The sequence below is a fragment of the Festucalex cinctus genome, chromosome 1, assembly GCF_051991245.1.
Source record: "Festucalex cinctus isolate MCC-2025b chromosome 1, RoL_Fcin_1.0, whole genome shotgun sequence".
Taxonomy (NCBI): Eukaryota; Metazoa; Chordata; class Actinopteri; order Syngnathiformes; family Syngnathidae; genus Festucalex; species Festucalex cinctus.
In genome coordinates, this window is record NC_135411.1 from 6244703 (window position 1) to 6268205 (window position 23503).

At 37.0% G+C, this 23503-nt stretch overlaps 1 protein-coding gene and 1 long non-coding RNA gene across 4 annotated transcripts; one reads left to right on the top strand and one right to left on the bottom strand.

Annotated features, from left to right (window-relative positions):
- Positions 1–3776: 3776 nt before the first annotated feature.
- On the bottom strand, positions 3777–22503 carry LOC144013810 (cyclic AMP-responsive element-binding protein 3-like protein 3-A). 3 transcript variants are annotated; one of them, XM_077513040.1, is made up of 12 exons: positions 22474–22503; positions 22129–22216; positions 17254–17438; positions 15001–15099; positions 14646–14916; positions 13440–13570; positions 12234–12338; positions 12045–12151; positions 9102–9170; positions 6853–6937; positions 6597–6690; positions 3777–4358 (listed from the first exon to the last, which is right to left on the bottom strand). In XM_077513040.1, the coding sequence occupies exons 4-12, from the start codon at positions 15085–15087 to the stop codon at positions 4168–4170; spliced, it is 1140 nt and encodes a 379-aa protein (XP_077369166.1). In that variant the 5' UTR covers positions 15088–15099; positions 17254–17438; positions 22129–22216; positions 22474–22503; the 3' UTR covers positions 3777–4167. The 3 variants fall into 3 exon arrangements, with proteins under 3 accessions (XP_077369166.1, XP_077369185.1, XP_077369176.1); XM_077513059.1 differs by having other exon boundaries at positions 17254–17349; positions 22474–22495; XM_077513050.1 differs by lacking the exons at positions 22129–22216; positions 22474–22503 and having other exon boundaries at positions 17254–17715.
- LOC144013847 (uncharacterized) lies at positions 11719–17643 on the top strand. Its single transcript, XR_013282350.1, has 2 exons — positions 11719–14928; positions 17296–17643. It is a non-coding gene; the product is annotated as an uncharacterized LOC144013847 (long non-coding RNA).
- Positions 22504–23503: the final 1000 nt, after the last annotated feature.

Here is a 23503-nt window from a genome sequence, read left to right on the forward strand (position 1 = left end):
CAAATATTTACTCTTCATATTCACGATATGATGCGAACGCGCTGACATTTGTCGAACGTCACTTTTTGGACCGCGGGGTTTTGTAACGTGCGTATGAAATGATGCACATCATCATCATCATCATCATCATCATCAGAGTGATGCATTTCAAACACGTCGCGTCAAAGAGAGAAAAAAGAAGCGAGCGAGATGTGTCGGTTGCTGATTTGCATTTCATACGACGCACTGTTGTGTTTTCAAATGAACACAATCAATGCGCCCAGTTGATGCGAGTCGGAATGTCACGTGGACGCGGCTGACATTTTCCAGCTTGACTCACTTCTGATGTAGTTTGTCTTTTTTGTTTTTTTACTTTGAGCGACAGATGGAATCAAGCTGCTCATTTGTATTCTCCAAAAGAATTCCGTAGCACTTTAGCATACAATAATTTTCATAATTTTTTCTTGTTGTTGTTGTCGTGTGCCGCACTTATTTGTGGATAAAAGTGTCACGCCATGCTCTTTAAATGAGGCCAAATGTGTGCAAAAATAGAACAAAAGTTGATATGCTGGTTTTGTTTTTGTGTTTGCTATTGGCTGCACACAAATGATTTCGATGAAGAAAAATGGCCCTCGAGTGACTAAAATTGCCTGCTAACATTTGCTTTTACGTCTCATTTAGCGCCCTCATACGAGCATTCATAAGGACATTCAGAATTTTCATCTGATGCCAAGAAAATTTAAAAAAAATAAATAAAAAAAATAAAAAATAAAAGCTTTTCATTCACACTGTGAATGATTTTGGTACGTGTTAAACAAAGTAGAGGATGTAAAAAAAAAATATTTGTCCTTGACCCGTCACGTAATGGATCTCAAGTGAAAATGAGATAAAAGACTCAATGCGGAAATGAAAGAAATAATTCAACGCTAAATGCAAACTTTGGCACTATTTTTTTTTTTTTTAGCTGTTATCACTATTTATACATCTGATTCACACTGTGCACTTCAACATGTTCCAAAAATTTGCGCAAAACATGAACTTTCTCATCACATTAGTCACATTTTGACACATTTTTCACCAAATATTTCCCCATTCATTTCCAATGGGATATTCTCATTTCGTTCAACCTTCCGAACGATTTGCAGCCGTCGCACAATTTCCGCTTACCAAAAAGTGCACATTTTTCAACAATATCATTCCACAGCATTCAATATCATTCCAAATGAATCCCGACCATTCCATATTTTTCCATATCATTTGATATTTCACCAATACATTCCAAATCATATCATTCCTCCTCATTCCATGCCTTTCAATATCATTCCATATATTTGTTTTAACATTTTCAACCAGTATCATTCCATATTATTCAATATCATTCAACTTTGTTCCACAATCAATACCATTCAGTATAATTTCATATTTTTCAACATGATCATTCCATAATATTCAGTACCATTCAGTATCATTCAATTTCATTCTGCATAATTTCATATCTTTCAATATCATTCTATAGCATTCATTAATCTGCCACATTTTTCACCACCGTTGCATATTTTTTACTGGTATCACTATTGCATATCATTCAGACAATATATCATTCCGCATCATTCTATATTATTCAATATCATTCCATTTCATTCTACATAATTTTCTATCATGCCACATTTTTCACCGCTGTTTCATTTTTTATTTATTTATTTATTTATTCATTCATTTTTTACTGGTATCACTATTATCATATCATTCTTCAATATATTATTCTACATCATTCAATATAATTTAGAATTACTAATTTTTCATCATGATCATTCCACATCATTCTATATTCTTCAATATCATTCAATTTCATTCTACATAATTTCATATCTTTGAATATAATTCCATATCATACAATATCCTGCCACATTTTTCACCACTGTTTCATATTATTTATTTATTTTGTACTGATATCACTATTGCATATCATTCTACAATATATTATTCCACATCATTCAATATCATTTCGTATAATTACTTATTTCTCACCATGATCATTCCGCATCATTCCATTACAATCTACATAATTTCATATCTTTCAATATAATTCCATATCATGCAATATCCTGCCACATTTTTCACCGTTGTTTCATATTTTTTCACCGATATTAGTATTGCATCTCATTCTACAATACATTATTCCATATCATTCCACATCTTTCAAAATCATTCCACGTTTCCATATTTTTCCCATTCGGCATTTTCACTTCTTTTTTTTTTAAATTGTCTTGTCTCGTTGTTTGCAAAATGTTTTCATTTTCTTTATCCTTTTCCGCAGGATGTTGTTTTCTGCCTCAGGTTGTCTTGATCATGGGACAATTACCATTGTTTGATTGCGGCCATTTTTCTCTCGCTCCCCCCCCCAGCTGCTCTCACCACGTTTTCTCCCTTCATCTTATCCTCTTGTCCTTCTACTTTGCCTCTGAATGGTAAAGCAACGTGATAGATGGTCGCCCCACGGAAGTTGGGGTCCCATCGAGGTTTCTTTCTTCGACGGAGGTTTTCCCTCGTCTCCATCGCCAAAGTGCTTTCCCATGTCGTATTAGTCGCGTCTCTTGTATGCATATTTATAATGTATGAGGTCTGTCGTGCTTCCTGACCTGCTCAATGTGTAAAGTGCATTGAGATGACATCGCTTGTGAATTGGCGCTACATCAATACGGTTGACGTGACTTATGGAAATGCAATTACGAAGGGGCGGGGACAAATCTAGGATTTCAAATTCTGAACGACACGCTTTGTCAAATAGGTGTTTTCCTAAATGTGGCATGTTTTCGTCAAAATACCCCAAAGATCAACAACAACATTTTCGTTTTGCCCCCGCTGGAATCGGTCTGTTTATAAGGCGACGCTCCCGTCTCATGAAAATGATCCACTGCTCACCCCATCGGTACGGGTTTCCCCACGATGAAGTGAGAGCGACGATAGGGAGGCGAGCGATCTGCGCATTGAAAGTGGCAGCTATTCATCCATCTGAGCTGCCAAGTCATAATTAATTAATCATTATATATTCTTATTGTTATTATTACTATTATTATTAAATTTTCTTAACCGTTTGCTCCTCACAAGGGTCGCAGGGGTGCTGGAGCCTATCCCAGCTGGCTTTGGGCAGTAGGCGGGGGACAACCTGAACTGATTGCCAACCAATCTTATTATTATTATTATTATTATTATTATTATTATTATTAAATATCATACTAATTATTGTCATTACAATAATTATCATTATAATTATATTATTATCATCATTTTATAATAATAATTATTATTATTATTGTTATTGTTATTATTATGGATGGATGGATGGATATTTGATAGATGGATGGATGGATGGATGGATGGATATTTGATAGATGGATGGATGGATGGATGGATGGATAGATATTTGATAGTTGGATGAATGGATAGATATTTGGTGGATGGATAGATATTGGATGGATGGATGGATGGATGGATGGAGATATGGATGGATGATGGAGATGGATGATGGATGGATGGATGGAGATATGGATGGATGAATGGATAGAGGGATGATGGATGGATGGAGAATGGATAGATGGATGGATGGATGATGGAGAGATGGATAGATGGATGTATGATAGATGGATGTATGATAGATGGATGGATGATAGATGGATGGATGGATGGATAGATGATGGATGGATGGATGGATGCATAGATAGACAGAGGGATAGATAGACAGACAGACAGACAGTCCTGTAACCGACCGACTCCCGATTTAATGGACACAAGTAAAAACAGACAAAAAAAGAAAAAGTAAAAGCAAGAGTAATAAAAATATACTCCAGTTATTTTGAAAACATTTCTTCACATTTTCCAACAGCGAGGACCGATACAAAAATCCTTGTAAATTTAATGTCGATGGTACAAGTTCTCCTCCAAAACAAGCAATCGGCCGACTATCATCAGCGCCGTCCGTAATCTGCCAGGTCAAAGTGCAACGTCAGAAGCAACCTCTGACCTTTTAGCAACTTAACATGATGTTTGCATGTTATGCCAACCACTTGAATTGGCCGTCAGTGAAAACGCCGTGCTGAAGAGCAATCAGACTCATTGGATGCCGCGCCTGTCATCCTTTTTTTTGTTTTTTTTTGCGGCGTTCTTTCCCTCCAGGACGCTCGTCGGACTTCAGTCGCCGTTGCCTGGCCTGTGATCACGCTGCCGGGATGCCGGCAGCTCCCCCTTGGGCGGACGTTTGAAAAGTCGCTCCGCTGCACCGCCGACGGCCGACACGCTCCCGGAGAAGGCGAAGGCGAGGGCGGGACGTGCGGGTGCGACCTCTTCCGCTCGCTTGACTGACTGCAGCGAGCGTGACGCCACTGTGGGACGGACACGTGGAGGGCAGGTACGGCACGTGTTTGTCGGGGTGTGTGGAGAAGACAAAAAAAAAAAGTCAGGGACAGTAAAGGCCGTAAACATGATTGGTAGCAAATTTACAGATGAAATTCAAATAGTTGGTCTGTAAAATTGTATGAATTTCTTCTCAGCAGCCTATTCTATTTGTTTTATAACATTTGTTTTGCCAGTAGTTGTATGTGGATGTTAACTTCATCTTCCAATCAGATTTCAGCCTCTGTTTTGACATGTCATTCTAATCCAGTGGTTGTCAATCTTTTTTTCAGTGACGTACCATTCGTGAAATATTTTTTCAGCCAAGTACCCCCGAGCCAGCGCAAAGCATTTCTGATTGAAGGGGAAAAAAAACAAACAAAAAACTTGGAACTCTATTTGTATTTGAACTATTTTCATTTTAAAAAGATATAAGTAAAAAAAAAAAAAAAAGAATACATTTAATTGTAAATAAAGATTTGTGCACATACAAATTATTCTCAACATAAAGTGTCATCTTTTGGGATCATATTAAAGCTCTGTTGTCAAAAAGAAATAATTAAGCGAATTTTAAATAAAGTTAAGTTTATAAGTGATTGGCAGGTGATTCTATATGACAAGTTCGGGTTAAACCATTCTGTTATGGGGGAAATGCTGCCCATTAAAGCAATAAAAAGTTAATATTTTGTGTATAATTAATTGATACTTTCATTATTTTTCACGTACATTTAGTACCTTTAAAAACACATTTTGCAACTTCCTGCCGACTGAAAATGACATCACGAGGGCTCAGGTAACCAATCACAGCTCACCTCTTTTGTAAGTTTGGTCATGTGATATTCACAAGCTGAGCACTGGTCACTTCCTATTGAAATCAAGTCACTTCCTGTTGAAATCAGGTCAATCCCTGGCGTACCTAATCAATTGGCCAACATGGCCGCCACCCTGTGTGGGTGGTGGTGGGAGAAACCCGGGCGTACCTAATCAGTTGGCCAAGATGGCCGCCACTCTGTGTGGGCGTGGGTGCGAGAATCCCAGGCGTACCTAATCAATCGGCCAAGATGTCTGCCGCGCTGAGTGGGCCCTGGTGCTTGAATCCCAGGTGTACCTAATAAATTGGCCAAGATGGCCGCCGCACTGGGTGGGTGTGGGTGCGAGAATCCCAGGCGTACCTAATAAATTGGCCAAGATGGCCGCCGCACTGGGTGGGCGTGGGTGCGAGAATCCCAGGTGTACCTAATAAATTGGCCAAGATGGCCGCCGCACTGGGTGGGCGTGGGTGCGAGAATCCCAGGTGTACCTAATAAATTGGCCAAGATGGCCGCCGCACTGGGTGGGCGTGGGTGCGAGAATCCCAGGTGTACCTAATAAATTGGCCAAGATGGCCGCCGCACTGGGTGGGCGTGGGTGCGAGAATCCCAGGTGTACCTAATAAATTGGCCAAGATGGCCGCCGCACTGGGTGGGCGTGGGTGCGAGAATCCCAGGTGTACCTAATAAATTGGCCAAGATGGCCGCCGCACTGGGTGGACGAGGGGGCGGGAATCTTGGGCGTACCTAATCATTTGTCCAAGGCAGTAGTTTTTGCAGTAATAAAGGTGAAAAAAAGGCGGTGAATTGAGCTCAACAGTGAGAGAGATGACAGACAGCTCTGATTGGCTGAGGCAGTTGCTATGCAGACGTGAGAGACATGGCAGTATAGTTAAAAAAAAAAAAAAAAGCACTTTTTCAATAAAAACACCTGTTTTCTAGGTTTGGTCATGTGACATTCACAAGCTGGGCTGTGATTGGTTACCTGAGCCCTTGTGATGTCATTTTCAGTCAACAGCAAGTTGCACAATGTGTTTTTAAAAGGTACTAATTGTACGTGAAAAATAATTAAAATATCAAATTTATTACAGGCAAAATATTTAATGTTTGACTGACAAAATGGCTAAATAAGTAAAGTTGAGTTAAATTAGTTGAGTTGTGGATCTGTTTCTGATTCATGAAGCAATCACATTTGACATTATTCCGGAGCACGGTCAGCAACAAAACATTTTTATAGTTTAGTGATGTTTTTGTCATGTTATGAAATAAATATTGACTCCAAAGTGCTCCCGATGAGGAACCATGTCATCGTTGCGTTATATTGTGTTGTTGGATCGTATTCATGGCTTCCATAACTGCGACGTGATAGTAGTACATATTAAGTCTCCACTGACAGCCCAGGTACGTCAAAATACACACCTGAGGTGTCTGTGTACTCTCGTTGGCTGAGTTGACCGTACGGATCGGCCTTCATATTGGAGGAAATAACAAGAGCCAAGGAAAGGAGCAAAACCTGCAGAGGAGTCGAACGTTATTATACGCATCCTGCGTGCATTCCAACCTTTCATTTGATTAAGAGCTCAAAGAAAACACGGTCGGCCGCTCGCATTTATTATTTCGATTTTGCCGAGAGTGCGTCTGGATAAATGAATGTTGAGTGCGGCGCGTAACTCACCAAGAGGCGGGTCCCTCGTTGCGTTGTTTTGTTGCTGCTGTTCGGATGGAGCGCTTGGAGCTGGCTCAGCTGCTCCAATAGGGCGCTGGCGTGCAAAGACACATAAAAGCAACTTTTTTTTTTAAATATATTATATATATATATATATATATATATATATATATATATATATATATATATATATATATATATATATATTTATTATTTTTTTTTTAACTAATTAATTGCACCATTTTTTTGTAATTAACTCATTTGCTCCCAATAACGTGTAAATACGTTTTTTTAAATTTTTTAAGTGTCCCAAAGACGTATTTATACGTTTTTTGTTTTTTGTTATGCTAGAGCATACAGAAGGCTTTGATGCAGCCTCTCAACTGCAAAGAACGGTTGCAGAAATGGTAGTTATTACACAAACGGCCAGCAGGTGGCAGCAGAGCAAAGGAGATCAACCAGAGCCATGTAGAAAAAAAGCTCAATTCCTTACAATTTTAAATAGATTTGTGAAACTGATGAAACTTAGCTCTCTTCTAATGCTAATTGCTGCAAAACAAACAAATAGAAACATACTTTTTTTTTTCCTGATGAAAGAAGAGACTAATCTTTCTTTTGATAGGTTCCATGCTTTTATGGCAATAGAACACAATATTCTGTGGGCCTTGCAAAATCAGTCAAAATCCAGTAAAACAGCCGGGAGCGAACGGGATTGCGAAATGTGAAAATGGCGACGAGTGAATGAGTTAATTGCGAATAATCACAATTTGGTTTGTTTATTTTCTCCGTTTGCTTCAACTTTTTTCTTCAAAGTTTGTAACAGTTATGTACTTGAGTAATTATCAAACAGAAATGCATATTTCGAATCAAAGAACTTTAGTTGTGCTCCCGAGCGCCGCGATCCAGCAGCGTTGGTTTGCGAGGCCCCGTGGAGGTAACTTGAGCGGGCAATTTTGTACACCTTTGCCAACGGTGTACAAATAATATGCTATGTTTGAATTTGGCTCTGCAAAGTGTGCAAATTACTTTCAAGGTCTCCAACAAGCAACGGGCAAGTCACAAATATGGCACTTTACTACTGTACTTTAATTTATTTAATTCAATCTCCGGTGTAATAACCTTATTTATTGATTGATTGAATTTTTATTATTATTATTATTATTATTATTATTATTATTATTATTATTATTATTATTATTATTGATTCAATTTCTGGTGTAATAACCTTATTTATTGGTTGATTGAATTTATTTTTTTTTCATTTTATTTTGTATTATTATTATTATTATTATTATTATTATTATTATTAATTCAATCTCTGGTGTAATAACCTTATTGATTGATTGATTGAATTATTATTTTTTTTTTTTATCTGTTCTTTCCCAGAGGGAGCCATCCCAAAGGGATCAATAAAATCAAGTCTAATCAGAAAGTAATACTACCAATATTCCATGTTTAGTCATCTTCTCAAGTTAGACTGCACACTGTTTTTTTTTTGTTTTTTGTTTTTTTTAACGGTTTAAAAATCTATTGAAAATAATCTCCAGAGTTAACGTTTTAAAGGGGCTGTCTGCCGGATTCACTCAGGAAAATGCACTTTTTAAATACATCTGTGTTTTTGTTCATCTTTTGTGGTAATTTCGTCCTAAAAAGCCCCACCCACCCCCCTAGCCTGTATTTTGCCATTTTGTGTTTGTTTTGTAAACAGCGGGACGTTTATGTTTACAACCCTCCAGCCAATCGCAGAGCGGGGGGGGGGGGGTCGCAAACGGGGCCGGGCGAACGTGTTGGCTGCGTGACGTGACGTCACTCCCACGGCAATTTGAAAGCACGCACGGATTTTTATTTTTTATTTTTTTCACTCACTCACTCACAGAAGCTTACATGTGTGAATGAGTGAGTGAAGAAGAAAAAAAATCCGTCTTGAGTCTTACTAGTTAGCTAAGAGGTTAAAAACTAAAAGAAAATAAAAAATTATTATTTATTATTATTATTATTTATTTTATTTATTTTTTATTTTATTTTAGTTTTTAACCCCTAGTGAAACTTTTAGCTAACTAGTATGACTTAAGACGGATTTTTTTGTATTATTATTATTATTATTATTATTATTATGTATTTATTATTATTATTATTATTTATTTTATTTGAAATGATAATAATAATAATAATAATAATGATTAAAAAAAAACTTATGAAGACGATTAAAAAGAAAATAATAATTTCAGAAATATGATGTATTTATGTATTGAACGTACTTGTTGGTCTCCTCCAGTCTTTGGATCGTTCTCTGCAGCTGGCGGTTGTGAGCGCTGCATGCAGACATCCTACGGGAGGCAGATACAAAGAGGGAAAAGGGTATCAAAAATCTCGTGAGAGATACGACATTTCATTGTCTGCCCTTTTTTTTTCTCTCTCTTTCGCCAATATCAGTTTGAGCGTTATCTCGGCCTTGCAATGACTCCACCCCCCCCCCCCCCTTTTTTTTTTTTCCTTTCTGCTTCTGTTGCTGTCTCTTTTGTTTCTCTTCATCACTTCTCTGCGTCATCCATCATGACGGCCCGTTGGCTGAGCTGAGTCACGGCTGATAACAGCACCCTGCCGATGTGCTCTGCCTTGTGGCTGGCTACGTCGGCAAATCATGTCTGACGGGCAAGGGTGTGAAATCTCGTGATTACAAACGTGACCATGTTTGAGTAATATCATCCAAAAAAATGCTTCTTGTGATACTTTTCACCTCCCTTTCACACATCATTTTTGAATCTCACATTGGCATTGATAATAATAATAATAATAAAAGGCTCACACAGGAAGTAAAGTTTTTTTTTCTCGGTGTGTGAGTATTTTTGTTGGTGGTGACAGCTTGCTTTTTGGTGACTTTTTTTTTTTTTTTTTTTTATTGTGAGAGGGTTTTTTTGGTGAATGAGTCTTTGTTGTGGTTGTGTGTAATTTTAAGTGTGTGTTTATTTATTTATTTATTTATTTTTGCAGATGAGTTTTTTTTCTTTTGTTGCTGTTTTTTGTTGTGTGTGATATTTTTGGTGGCAAAGAGAAGTTTTTGCTAAGTGTAAGAGGCTTTTTGTTATGTATGAGAGAATTTGGGGTGCTGACTTTTTTTTCTTTTTTTGTTAGTGTGTGAATGAGAGAGAGAGAATTTTTGGTGTGCTTGAAAGGCATTTTATTTCTTGATTGATTGATTGATTGATTTAGTTAATTTTTTTTTTTGTAATTGTGAGGGTACTATTTAGAGGTGGGAATCTTGGGGCACCTCACGATTCGATTGCGATTACGATTCAGAGGCTACGATTCGATTATAAAACGATTATTGATTTCCCCCCCAGGCAGCAGAAAAAAAACAATGTATTTTTGTGCTTTTAATGTTTCGTACATTAGTTACAAAAATAGTACAAAAGTCCTCTCAGGCCTAAATAAACTACTATTTCAGTATCAAGTTAACAGTTCAAAACAGTAAATAAAATACTCAAGTCCTCATTCTGTAACAACAGCTTTTAAGTATATTCAGTCTTCAACAGAATAAAACATAGCATTGAGCAAAAATATATTATTTTTATCCACTCAAAAGTGCATTGAGGTATAAATGAAAGACAATGTGAACTACTACTTCAATACAAAAGTGCTTTCCTGCTTTTTAAGTTGTGTAAAGATGAACATGTAAACATTAAAGTTTCTCAGAGGTACAAAAAAAAAAAACCCTCAAGTGCTTTTCTGCTTTTTAACTTGTGTAAACATGAACGTGTAAACATTAATGGGATCGTTCGGCTTTTTTAACATGAATCTCAATTTGATCCTCACCTCCCGTGTGTGCGATCAGCACTGACTTCTTTCTGACAGCGTTCGGTGACACCAGTTCTGGTTCGACGTTGGACGAGAAGAAAATAAAAAAGAAAATAGTCCAGCAAGATGGCTGGGGTCTCGGAAATAAAGCGTTTTTCTTCTAAAAACTTTTTGTTTTCAAAAGCGTGATACATTTCCACCACAATACTCTTTTCTGAATAAAGTCAGACGCCATTACCGCCAGCCACTACTTTTCTGTTCGTTCGTTCGTATCACTGCGCGGCGCCCTGTAGAACGCTAACCGACGCACTGCAGCCAGCTAGCTGATACTTCCGCCTCAAGTTGTTTGCCTTTTCGGAGCAGGTCTGATGTCACGAAGAGGTGGGTTGGTCAGCTCAGCCATGCTTGTTGTTGTTTTGAATCTCGAGGCGTGAGTTGTGGATGTGTACTCTCGGTCCGTCCCAAAAAGCGTCCCGAAGACCGCGCACGCTACTGCGTTTCAGTTCCGCGTACTTTTCGCTCGTTTCGCTTCCCTTGGCATATTTATATAATCGGAATTTGGACGTTTGTGAATCGTTCTCGATTGTTCCACGGCCGAATCGTGAATAATCTAAGAATCGGAAATTTTGCACACCTCTAGTACTATTCCTTATTGGTGGGGAGGGTTACCATGAGAGTGGATGGATGGATGGATGGATGGACGGACGGACGGATGGCTGATGGATGGATAATGGACGGATGATGGATGGATGATGGACGGATGGATGGATGGACGGACGGACGGATGGATGATGGATGGATGATGGACGGATGATGGATGGATGGACGGATGGATGGATGGACGGATGATGGATGGATAGATGGATGGATGGACGGATGGATGATGGATAGATGGACGGACAGACGGATGGATGATGGACGGATGATGGATGGATGGACGGATGGATGGATGGACGGATGGATGATGGACAGATGGATGGATGATGGATGGATGGATGGATGGATGGATGGACGGATGGATGATAGATGGAAGGACGGACGGACGGACGGACAGATGGATGGACGGATGGATGGATGGACGGATGGATGATAGATGGATGGACGGACGGACAGATGGATGATGGATGGATGGATGGATGGATGATAGATATATAGATGGGGAGAGATCGAAAGATGGTTAGCGACATGAGGATTTTTTTTAGTGATTGTGATTTGTTTTGTGTGTTTTGTTTTTTTTTGTTGCGTTCGAGAAGACATTTTGTAAGTGTGCCTTGATTTTTGATGCGTGATGATTGTTGATTTTTGGTACGTGTGAGTGAGGTTTTGTTTTTGTTTTTTGTAACGTGCGTTGAGTTTTTGATGATTTATTTATTTTTTGTCAGTATGCGTGAGAGGCCACCTGATACCTTTCCTCCAGGCTATCCACGTATTCCCTCTTCTTCTTGCGGCTCTCCTGAGCCGAGCGCTTGTTGCGTATTTTCCGACGGATCTTCTTCAAAACGCGCTCTTCACACTTGAGAGGGAAAATACAAAATAAAATAAATCCTGAATACGTGTCGGCTTCCGCCACAGGTTGTGTTGCAAATTTCGTTCACCTTGGACAGAGGCAGCTCGCTGGGCAGATTGACGCCTTCTTTGGCCAGAAGTTTCTTCTCGTCTTCGTTAAGAACGAGCTCCTGCAGAGGATGCTGAGGAATTCTCTGTTATGTGGAAATGGGCGGATAGAATACATAAATGAAATGATCAGATTAAATCAGCCCGCCTGAAATAAACAACTTCTTTATTTCATGATAAAAAAAAAAAAAAAAAAAGGCACCTAATGAAGAAATTGTAATTGTAATCTGTTCAGGCCTCAAGATTTATTGGCGTCATATATTTTTATAATACGTTAAATCCAATTAAATCAATATTAATATTCCTCATAAATTGTGTGCTTCAAAAAGTCGAAACATAAAATATGTTTTTAAAAAGTTAACATTGACGATATAATCCACACTTTTCATAGAAACGTTTGCACAAGTGAGTTCAGTTGCTGGACAGATAAAATGTCTTCCACAAGTCACAGTAAGCTGATGAGTCTTCTTCGCCTGAAGACTTGCGTCCATTTCCCCGCCACTCTTATGAGCTGCTCCCCCTAGTGGCCCGCCAAGTAATTGCTCAATAAGTCTTGAACAATGGAGCCGTTATAGTGGCTGTATATTAACTACAAATATTGATACTTGCGTAGTTGTGTCGGTAATCTATCGGGAAGACAAAGTATCACAATTTATTGCGATATCGATACATCGTCACACTCCCTGAAGCGACGTCATCTAGCAGCAGCCAATAGGGGGGAAAAAAAGCTCTTTCAGATGACGTCGTTCCTGGGCGACAATTTTGCATGCTTGATTTTATTTATTTATTTATTTTTGTCATTTTACCATGGTGTTTATTAAATATTGCACATAGTTAATACACATTTTTTTTTTCAACGAAAACTACTAAATACTCAAGTTAAACTAACTAAACTAAAACTAAGCATTTTTTTCTTTTAACTAAAACTAATAAAAACTAATGGAGCCGCCCTGAAAACGAACTACATTTAAAAGGCAAAACTCAAATGAAATAAAAATTAACTATAATTTCTTCTTTAACTCATTCACTGCCTTTGACGGAAAAAGATGTCAAATGATGCGATGCATTTTTGCTGGGCTGGCAGTGAATGTGTTAAAAAAATAAAAAAAATAAATAAACATATTAGCTGTTTGAATACAGGAAAGTCGAGAATAACAATGAATTTCCAGAAATGTTTCTTTGCTCACCTTCTCTCCCAGATTGGATAAGAGCAGGTCCTTGACAGTGAGCGTCTGATTGGTGGAGCTTGTGGAACTCTGATTGGATGTCAGGTAATACGCCATTCCCAACTTTTCCTGGAGGTCGTCGCACTCCCAGCCTGGAAACAGGAAAGCAGGAAACGCAAATTCTTCTTCATTTTTATATTGTGTTATTTTGATGTTTGCATCCTTGAATTTTGAGGAAAAGAAAATCTTTGAATGCTTGAAATATCAACTTTATAATATAACTTGAAAGGACAATGACAAAATAAAAACAATAAGAATGTGAAATAAGAATAAACTAAAAAATAGCAACTGAAAAAAAAAACCCCAGTAAGAACAAATACTGACTGTTCCTGTGCGTTTTGGCCTCTTGGGGGCAGTGTGGTGCCGTGCATCCACGGCGTGCTCTTTAAAGTGAGTACAGAAGAAATTTGTGCCTTTGCGTAGTGTTATCTCATCTGTGGGCGCGTGTTCACAACATTTGTGTTTTGATATTGATTATTTGAAGGAAAAACACTCCAACAAGTCGATGCTAACTTCCTGTTAGCATTCGTCAACTTCCTGTTAGCGCCCGGCTAGCGATGTTTTAAAAACAAACCTTTTTTTTTTTTAAAGTACACAGTGGATGTTATTTTTATTGTCGTGTCTTTTAGTTTTACAATTAAGTCCAACTGTGATTTCATTAAACAGCTTAAAGGACGCTTGGGTGACAACAGAATAACATACGCTACACACTTGCTAGTTGCTAATGCTACGCAAGCAAAATGGTGCATTCAGGCTACTTTCACAACGTCGGAAACGTCGGTTTTCTTCGATTTAAGGGGGAAATAATCAGCCATTTGGCTCAATTGGCCGATTATAATCGGCGGCCGATCGGTTGTTTAGATGCGCTTTAAAGGAAAATTCTATATTGGGATATAAAATAGTTCCTTCTTTAAAATTATTGTATCTGTCATTGGTTTAATAGACATTTTGGGAATCAAAAGTAAGAGTAGTATCGGGTATTTAGTATCGGGATGGATGACTACTCAAGACTACTTGTACTGGTATCAGTCTTTAAAAACTAAAAAAAAAAAAAAAAAACGGGTGTCAAAATTGATATTATTCGACAGGAAATATTGGAAAATATGTAGTTTTAGTCCAATGGCAGCTTTTCATGACTTGTGAATTTTTTGAAAGGCAATTTCCTACCCTGCAGATCGATGGACACATCAGCCGCGATGTCATTTTGCCGCCTGTAGGACGGAAGCGGCGCGCACGCCAGGTGAGGCGGCGGAGGCGCGTCCGGGCATGTGAAGGAAGCGCAGGAGGGCAGCCGACGGCCGTCGTCGATCATGTCGCTGTCCGGTGTGGGCGGAGACCACGGGGGGGAGGTCGCGCTGGCCGCTGACGACGACGACTCGCTGGCAGCCAGCAGGGAGTCCAGAAAGTCCTCGCTGCCGTTCGCCTCCGGGATCAGCGTCTGCGGACCAGGGTAGGTTACAAAATGCCATGATTTAAAAAAAAAAAATGAAATTCAACGGCCTGGGACCAGCGGTGTAGTTACGTCAAACATGGTGATGGTCCACGGTGGGTTGCCGTGGCAACTGCTGGTGTCATCTTTGGTCCTGAACAGCAGGTCAACGAGATCCATCCCGCCTTGCACCTGAAAAGAAGGAAAATCAGGCCCACTGTTATGCACACTGTTGGAAGAAATAACTCGGAAAAAAATTCGGACACATTATATGTATAATAAATATAATAATAATAAATATTATTATTATTATTACATAATTATTTATAGTGCCTTTTAGCTACTTCATCACAAAAGTAATAATACATATAAATATATGTATAATAAATATAATAATAATAATAATAATAATAAATATTATTATTTATAGTGCCTTTTAGCTACTTTCTTCATCATGAAAGTAATAATAATTATTATATTTATTTATAGTCCCTTTTAGCTATACATTATTCATCACAAAAGTAATATATATAAATATTATATGTATAATAAATATAGTAATAATAAATATTAATATTATTATTATTATTATTATTATTTATAGTGCCTTTTAGCTACTTTCTTCATCACGAAAGTAATAATAATAATTATTATTCATCCATCCAACTTCTTGTCCGCTTATGCCTCACAAGGGTCGCGGGGGGTGCTGGAGCCTATCTCAGCCGGCTTTGGTTCAGTAGGCGAGGGGTACATCCTGGACTGGATGCCAGCCAATCGCAGATAATTATTATTATTATTATATTTATAGTGCCTTTTAGCTATACGTTCTTGATTACAAAAGTACTAATATATATAAACATGTGTATAATAAATATAATAATAATAATAATAATAATAATAATAATAATATTTATTATTATTATTATTATTATTATTATATACTTATTTATAGTGCCTTCTAGCTATACGTTCAACATGAAAGTAATCTATATAAGTATTGTATGTATAATAGATATAATACAAATAATAATAGTTATTATTATATAATTATTTATAGTGCCTATTAGCTACTTCTTCATCACGAAAGTAATAATTATTATTATATTTATTTATAGTGCCTTTTAGCTACGTTCTTCAACATGAAAGTAGTAATATATAAATATATGTATAATAAATATAATAATAATTATTATCATTAATATTATTATCCTACAACACTTGTGAGGAATAAGCGGTTATGAAAATTGATTATTATTATTAGTTTTGCGCCAATTAAAAGCTATGGTGTGACTCACATATCATAAATCTGACATCCTGCAAGAGAGTTTTCATTTTCTGTATTTTTATATTTTACATTATTTATTTATTTATAATGTGTATATATATATATACGTGTATATATATGTATATATATATATATATATATATTATAGTGTGTATTATAACAAAAAATATATATACATTTTTTCAAAAACAAATGGCATGTTTTATTTTTGAGAATATTGGCCAATTTAACGAATAACTGCATCTTTTGTGAAATAAAAGGTGAAATATTATTTTTTGAATTCACTTCAATAAAAAGTCAATTAAAATGTTACTTTCCTGGGTTAAGCTTTTATTTTAATATAACTTTATTTCAGAAAAACATTCATTTGATTCTCTCCTAGGATGACCAATTTTTTTACTCAGGAAAAAATATGATTTTTATTATAACAATTGTCAGATAGGCAACTTTTTCATTCGTATGGCATTTAGGAGTATAAAATGTTTATGAGGAGGTCCTTGGAAAAATTTACCCCCAGTAAAAATAAAATTAATGAAAAATTTAAATACTTTTGCAAGGAAGGAAGTCGCTAAAAGGCAATGTAAATTCATACAAAATTAAGTCTTGTATGGCTAGATTTTTTTTTTTTTAAGTATAAATATATTATAATATATTGTGTAATAATGTCCAACTATTACAACGTGTAAAATGATTGCGGAATTGAATTCAAATCTTCCGAATACCAAACCACCATTCAGAAACCGATGAGAGATTTATATGACTTCAATAGTAATTAATTAGCTATTACTCATTGACTACATGAGTATACAATGAAATATGAACTTCTAAAATTACTTTCTATGAGTACATAAGTACAGTATGAAAAAAAATATATATATTGTCAGGCTCAGTAACGACTGTTTTTATGACTGAGATTTTATGTCTGACGCAATTTTGACACAAACGAGATTTTCTGGTATCTTCACTTTTTTTTTTTTTTTTTTTATAAGTAATATAAAAGTTGAATTACAGTTTTGTAAGATACAGCGCTAAATCCACTTAATTGTCATCCATGTACTTACGGTTCTCCTCTGAAACTCAAACGGTTCCGTTCTCCTCTCCAGCTGAAGGCGATTGTGTCGCCTTCGAACCGTGTCCGGTGTCGATAATCCGGCGAGCTGATGAAACGTCGGCGAAAGAACGCAGAATCAGAAAGCCGCGGCCGCGTCAATACGCTCGTCTGCTGGCTTGAGCGTGAGAAGAACGTCTAAGTATGATTCAGGGGACAAAGTTGAAAGTTTCATATCAGTCCTTCGTCATCACAGCTGAGCAGCGGCCAATCGGGTGTTTGGTGGACGGCGCCGTTAGCCAATCGCAACGCATTCAACGGAACGAGCAGTCAAGTTTGACTTTTGTTTTCACATTCGTTACTTTCATGTACGTCTCAAATTAAAGATTGTTCTACTAGCTAATGAAGTGGCCAGTGATTAGATTTAGATCTTCCCAACCTTAATGAGCCAAGGCACATGTTTTATTTTACAATGGGGAAATTTTTTGCTACGCCAACTGATGAGCTCGTCTCAATTTACGACAAGATTGAACTTACTTGCTATCTATCTAGGCACTAGCTTACAAGCTAACAGGCTTGGGAGGGTGCAGAGGTGGCAAATCCAGTTCGAGAAAGTAAGAACCCTGACACAGTTTGGCTTTAGCCATAGCTAGTTAGCTAGCTAGCTAAAACCAAACTGTGGCCATAGCTAGCTAGCTAGCCAGCCAGCCATGGGTAGCTATGGCTTTGCTATGGCTAGCTAGCCAAACTGTGGCCATAGCTAGCTAGCTAGCTAGCTAGCCAGCCATGGGTAGCTATGGCTTTGCTATGGCTAGCTAGCTAGATATGGCTTTGCTATGGCTAGCTAGCTCGCTACGGCTTTGCTATGGCTAGCTAGCTAGCTATGGCTTTGCTATGGCTAGCTAGCTAGCTATGGCTTTGCTATGGCTAGCTAGCTAGCTATGGCTTTGCTATAACTAGAAAGCTAGCTATGGCTTTGCTATGACTAGCTAGCTAACTATGGCTTTGCTATGACTAGCTAGCTAGCTATGGCTTTGCTATGGCTAGCTAGATAGCTATGGCTAAAGCCAAACTGTAGCAGGGTAACAGGCTTGGGAACTGAGGTGGCAAATCCAGTTCCAGAAAGTAAAAACCCTGCCACAATTTGGCCTTAGCCATAGCTATCTAGCCAGCTAGCTATGGTCACAGTTTGGCTTTAGCTAGCTAGCTTTCTAGTCATAGCAAAGCCATAGCTAGCTAGCTAGCTAGCCATAGCAAAGCCATAGCTAGCTAGCTAGCCATAGCAAAGCCATAGCTAGCTAGCTAGCCATAGCAAAGCCATAGCTAGCTAGCTAGCCATAGCAAAGCCGTAGCGAGCTAGCTAGCCATAGCAAAGCCATAGCTACCCATGGCTGGCTAGCTAGCTAGCTAGCTAGGGCCACAGTTTGGCTTTAGCACAGTTTGGGTAGCTATGGCTTTGTTATGGCTAGCTAGCCAAACTGTGGCCATAGCTAGCTAGCTAGCCAGCCATGGCTTTGCTATGGCTAGCTAGCTATGGCTAAAGCCAAACTGTAGCAGAGTAACAGGCTTGGGAACTGAGGTGGTAAATTGAGTTCCAGAAAGTAAAAACCCTGCCACAGTTTGGCCTTAGCCATAGCTATCTAGCTAGCTAGCTATGGCCACAGTTAGGCTTTAGCTAGCTAGCTAGCCACAGCAAAGCCATAGCTACCCATGGCTGGCTAGCTAGCTAGCGAGGGGCACAGTTTGGCTTTAGCCATAGCTAGCTAGCTGAATAACCCAAACTACTTGGGAATTTTAATAACACAGAGAAGTTCTTTAAATTGTGGCATCCAGGAAAGATGCATTTTCAGGTTGTGAGCATAGCTATCTAGCTAGCTTGCTAGCTATCTGTATGCTGTATTGGTCGAAATTATACCATAAGTAGTATTATTAAGTATTATAGTCATAAGTACTCATCATAGTCACTATTTGAAAATCCATCAGTTTTGTTTTCCCTGCATGTGTGTGTGTATGCTATAATCTCCTGTCAGTCAGAGGTTAGGCGCCTTGTCTCCTTCCTTATCTTTACTGCCATAATAAAGGCCATCTGTCTCAGGTTTTTTATTAAGGATACACCCAATTAAGTCAGGAATTACATAAGATGTTCAGGAACATGCGCGCTTGCAAATGATGGATTATCGTCTTTTGAGCGTGACAAAACACAAGGATCGTTCAAGACATATATATATATATATATATATATATATATATATTTATTTATTTATTTATTTATATTTATTAGGGGTGTCAAAGTTACTGCATTAATTTAAAGTTCCTTTAATGCTACAAATTTTTGTAACGCGTTTTAGTGACCGTCCCTTACTTGTGCTGGAGGAATTCCAGTCGCAACGCAGCAGACACGGCCACGTCAAAATTTAGCAGTAATCTTTTTTTTTTTTATATATATATATATATAAATAAAATTTGTGGAGAACTGGGATCAAGTTGTATTTTACTATTTTAAAAATGTGCATAATTTCATTAGTTACTTCATGTTAAAGATTAGATAGCTCATAATATGACAAGGGCAAAAAAATGCACTGAGCTGTCACCGTCTTACAATTGCAATTATGCCATCTAGTGGCAGAAAAATCACCTCAACACAAGTCAATAACTCAATTTTATGAATTGTTATGTTATGTTGTTGAAATTGCTGTATTAATAACTAAAAGATCCAGCCATATTTCTATTAGTTGAAAATCCCCCCCCACACACTTTTATGTTAACAAGAGTATGAAAACTTAGGGAAAAAATATTTTATTGTGTATTTTATGGTCCATTTAGAACACTTAACAAAATTTGTGATTAATCATGAGATGAATTAATTACGTTTAACAATTTTAATCGCCTGACACCCCTAATTTCACTTGACTTGAGTGTATTACAATTAGCATCAAGAACAAGAAAGAAGTGGTTTCACAAAATATTTTTTTTTATCATCTGGCACATGACTATTAACACTGACATCATTTCCAAATGTTTTCAAACACAATAACATGACTTGTCAAATTTTCATATATCTTAAACAATACAGTCCTCATTTCATTACTTTTTGTTTTTAGCGTACAATTTTTGCTGCGTGAGTGACTTTTAATGTATTGCTAGATTAAAATGACCCCAAGTCTTTGATATATGACATGAATTTTTCAGCCTAAACAGAATACTGTATATATCAATACGCGATCTCTGCCATTGAAGAACTCGTGTTCAAAAATACTTGAAATGAAAGAATAAAGAAGACCAAAAAAATGGTGCTTTCATTGCATTTTCATGATGCAAAACTCATTACATGAAGGTGGCCACCGTATGAACTCCTCCTGATTAATATCATTCTCGTAAATGTATTGACTTGCATTTAAAATCCACTTATATGCATCCACATACTTATATTATCAGGATAATAACAAGCTTGTGCTATCTTTATTGTCGCTCTATCTGTGAAGCGTCTCAAAGTACACGCAGATATGATCGAAACAGGACATGTCAAGCACATTGATCAATACCAAGAATAACTCAGATCATTTGATCTCGAGTCACACTTCATGCGCGCTCTCATTTTTCTTTTGTGTCGTTTCAGAATCGACCTTAAACGCTATAACGGTTCAACTAAGATCACCCACATTTGCTTGAGATTGAGGTGTAAAATAATAACAGGAAATTAAATCTATGTACAATAAATATATAAACACCAATAAAGCCACTAATAGCCATGAAATGCATGTCGTGTGGCAATTCAGATGTATACAAAATGTTTTTTTTTTTTTTTTTTTTTTTTTTTTTTTTTTTGTCCCAACACCTTAGGGCCATGTAGAAATATATATATAATATTTTTACAGGGCGGGGGCATATTAAAAAGTGTATTAAAGTATTAAGTATTAAAATTTGCCGCTTTTTTTTCCTCGTCATATTGCCCCCGCCCTCTTTAAAAAATAAATAAATAAATAAATAAATAAAAAAGTGTATTTCTACGTGGCCCAAATACGCCGTCGTTGAAATGCACATCAGGGGAAATAAACGTGATAAAAGTAATTATCAGAACTGGACAAAATATTACTTGGAATGTCAATGACAGCATTTAATCTAAATTGAGATAAGCGGACTCCATGGACAAATATTCGTCTAGAAGACGTGTGATGCGTCAGATAAGAAGCTCCATCTCTGCTTCTGTCCTCCTTTTTCCCGATTTTTACAAAACTTTATTTAGTTTCACATCATTTACAAAACAGTTTCAAAGTACAAAACAAGAAAACATTATCTACACACGAAATACACAATCCATTAAAACACACAAAATTCAATAGTCCAAACATTTTACAACTGTAAAATATGCCAGGGGAAAAGGTTCTTTTTGTCCTTATTTCTTTCTTTCGTTATTCAAATAATCTATTTGTGATTTTATATCTGACATCATATTATCTTCATCAATAGTCCTATTTTTATTTTCAGTTAGATCAACATATTTGTGTACTAATGTTACATGCTTTTGATTTTTAAGTTTATTTAATTCTTTACATTTAAATTTGAAAAAATCTTTCACTCTATACTTCAATACTTCCCATAATTTGATATTTGATTTGGTTAAAACCGTTAACTGAATTATTTTATTAATTTCTTGTTTTAACTCAGCTATTATAGCTTTATTTTGAAGACATTGTATATTTAGTTTCCAGTAGCCTCTGGGAATAGAGGCCACAGTGGAGATGATGATGGTGGTAACCAATAAATGATCGGTAAAATCACATAAGACAGTAGCGTAATTTTGAACTCTAAAATGTGAGGAAACATATACACAATCCTCCTTTTTTTTTTCCCCCCATCCCACCATTGCTTTGCCCTGCTCTGCCCTCACCTGGTGGAGGTCTGCTACTGCAGCATTTGTTCATCCAAGAAAAGTCCTCCTATGATTGTGTTGGAAGGCTCAATGTGGTTGTTTACGCCTTAAATAAAAGGATGAAGTTTCAATATAAAACAAAAAATAATGACACGGTGAATTTAATGAAACCACCTAGCTTTACGGAAGTCTGCTAGCTTAAAGCTAGCATACGATGTCAAGTGTTAAATGGCCTAACAAAACCGGCATCAAAGCATCTAGTTACCATTTAAGCAAATGATATTTGAACACAAACAGTGCAGTGACACCGCAGACAGATAATATAAACAATCCTAACAGTAATATAAGCTTTAAGCAACTTACTGGGTTGCTCGCTTGTGAAACGCTTTTTTTTTTTTCTCATGAATTTCTGCATTATGCTGCCCCCTGGTGGTGAAAGAACACAATGTCAATGGACAGTGAAGCATGAAATCTTTATACGCAGTGTAAAATTCTTTACATTCTCTTTGTCAGGCATTCACACGTCATTTTTCACCATTGAACTTAATCATGTTTTATTCTCCTCACTTTTTGATGTGCTTCTTCTTCTTCTTCAATGTTTCTCCATCAATTCTCACCATTCAAACTTCCAAATATTAAAAAAAACAAAATCACATCATCCAGGCTATTATTTTTCTCATTCCAAAAATGACATTTTTTCCCAAAAATAATTCCTCATTTTTCACAAAAAAAATGCCCCATTCATTCCCAATGACACATTCAGCATAACTGATTCACATCATTCCCATTTTTATATCCGTAATGTTCATCTCATTCAAATTCATCTTGGGAGTAATTTCACATTCCATTTTTCAAACCCATTGTACAATTTTCCACCAAGATTATTCTACTTCGCTGATCCATATCATTTCATCTATTTCAATATAATTCTCCTTCCATTTCATTCCACGATTTCATGTTTTTATTCAGAATTCCAGCGTTCACAAAGTGACTTAAGGAACACCTGTGCAATAACCAAAACGTCCAATCAGCATCTTGTTATGGCGCATCTGTGAGGTGGATGAAATATCTCAGCAAAGAAGTACTCACTTAAACAAATTGACACAGATTTATGAACACTATTTGAGAGGAAATGGGCCCGTTGTGTACATAAAAAAAGCATTTAGATTGAATTTCTACACGTAAAAAAAAAATGGATCAAAAACAAAAGTGTTGCGCGTTTATGTTTTGATCGGGCCGCCAGATTGTATCGGGGTCGCCTGCAGATGACGTCACGCTACAGGCTTGTCCGGAAATTGTCCGTTTACAGTTGTTCAAAATAACAAAACAAAATTTATGGACTAGAATTGTAAAAACCTAAATAAACCTAAAAATATAAAAGCATGATACTTTA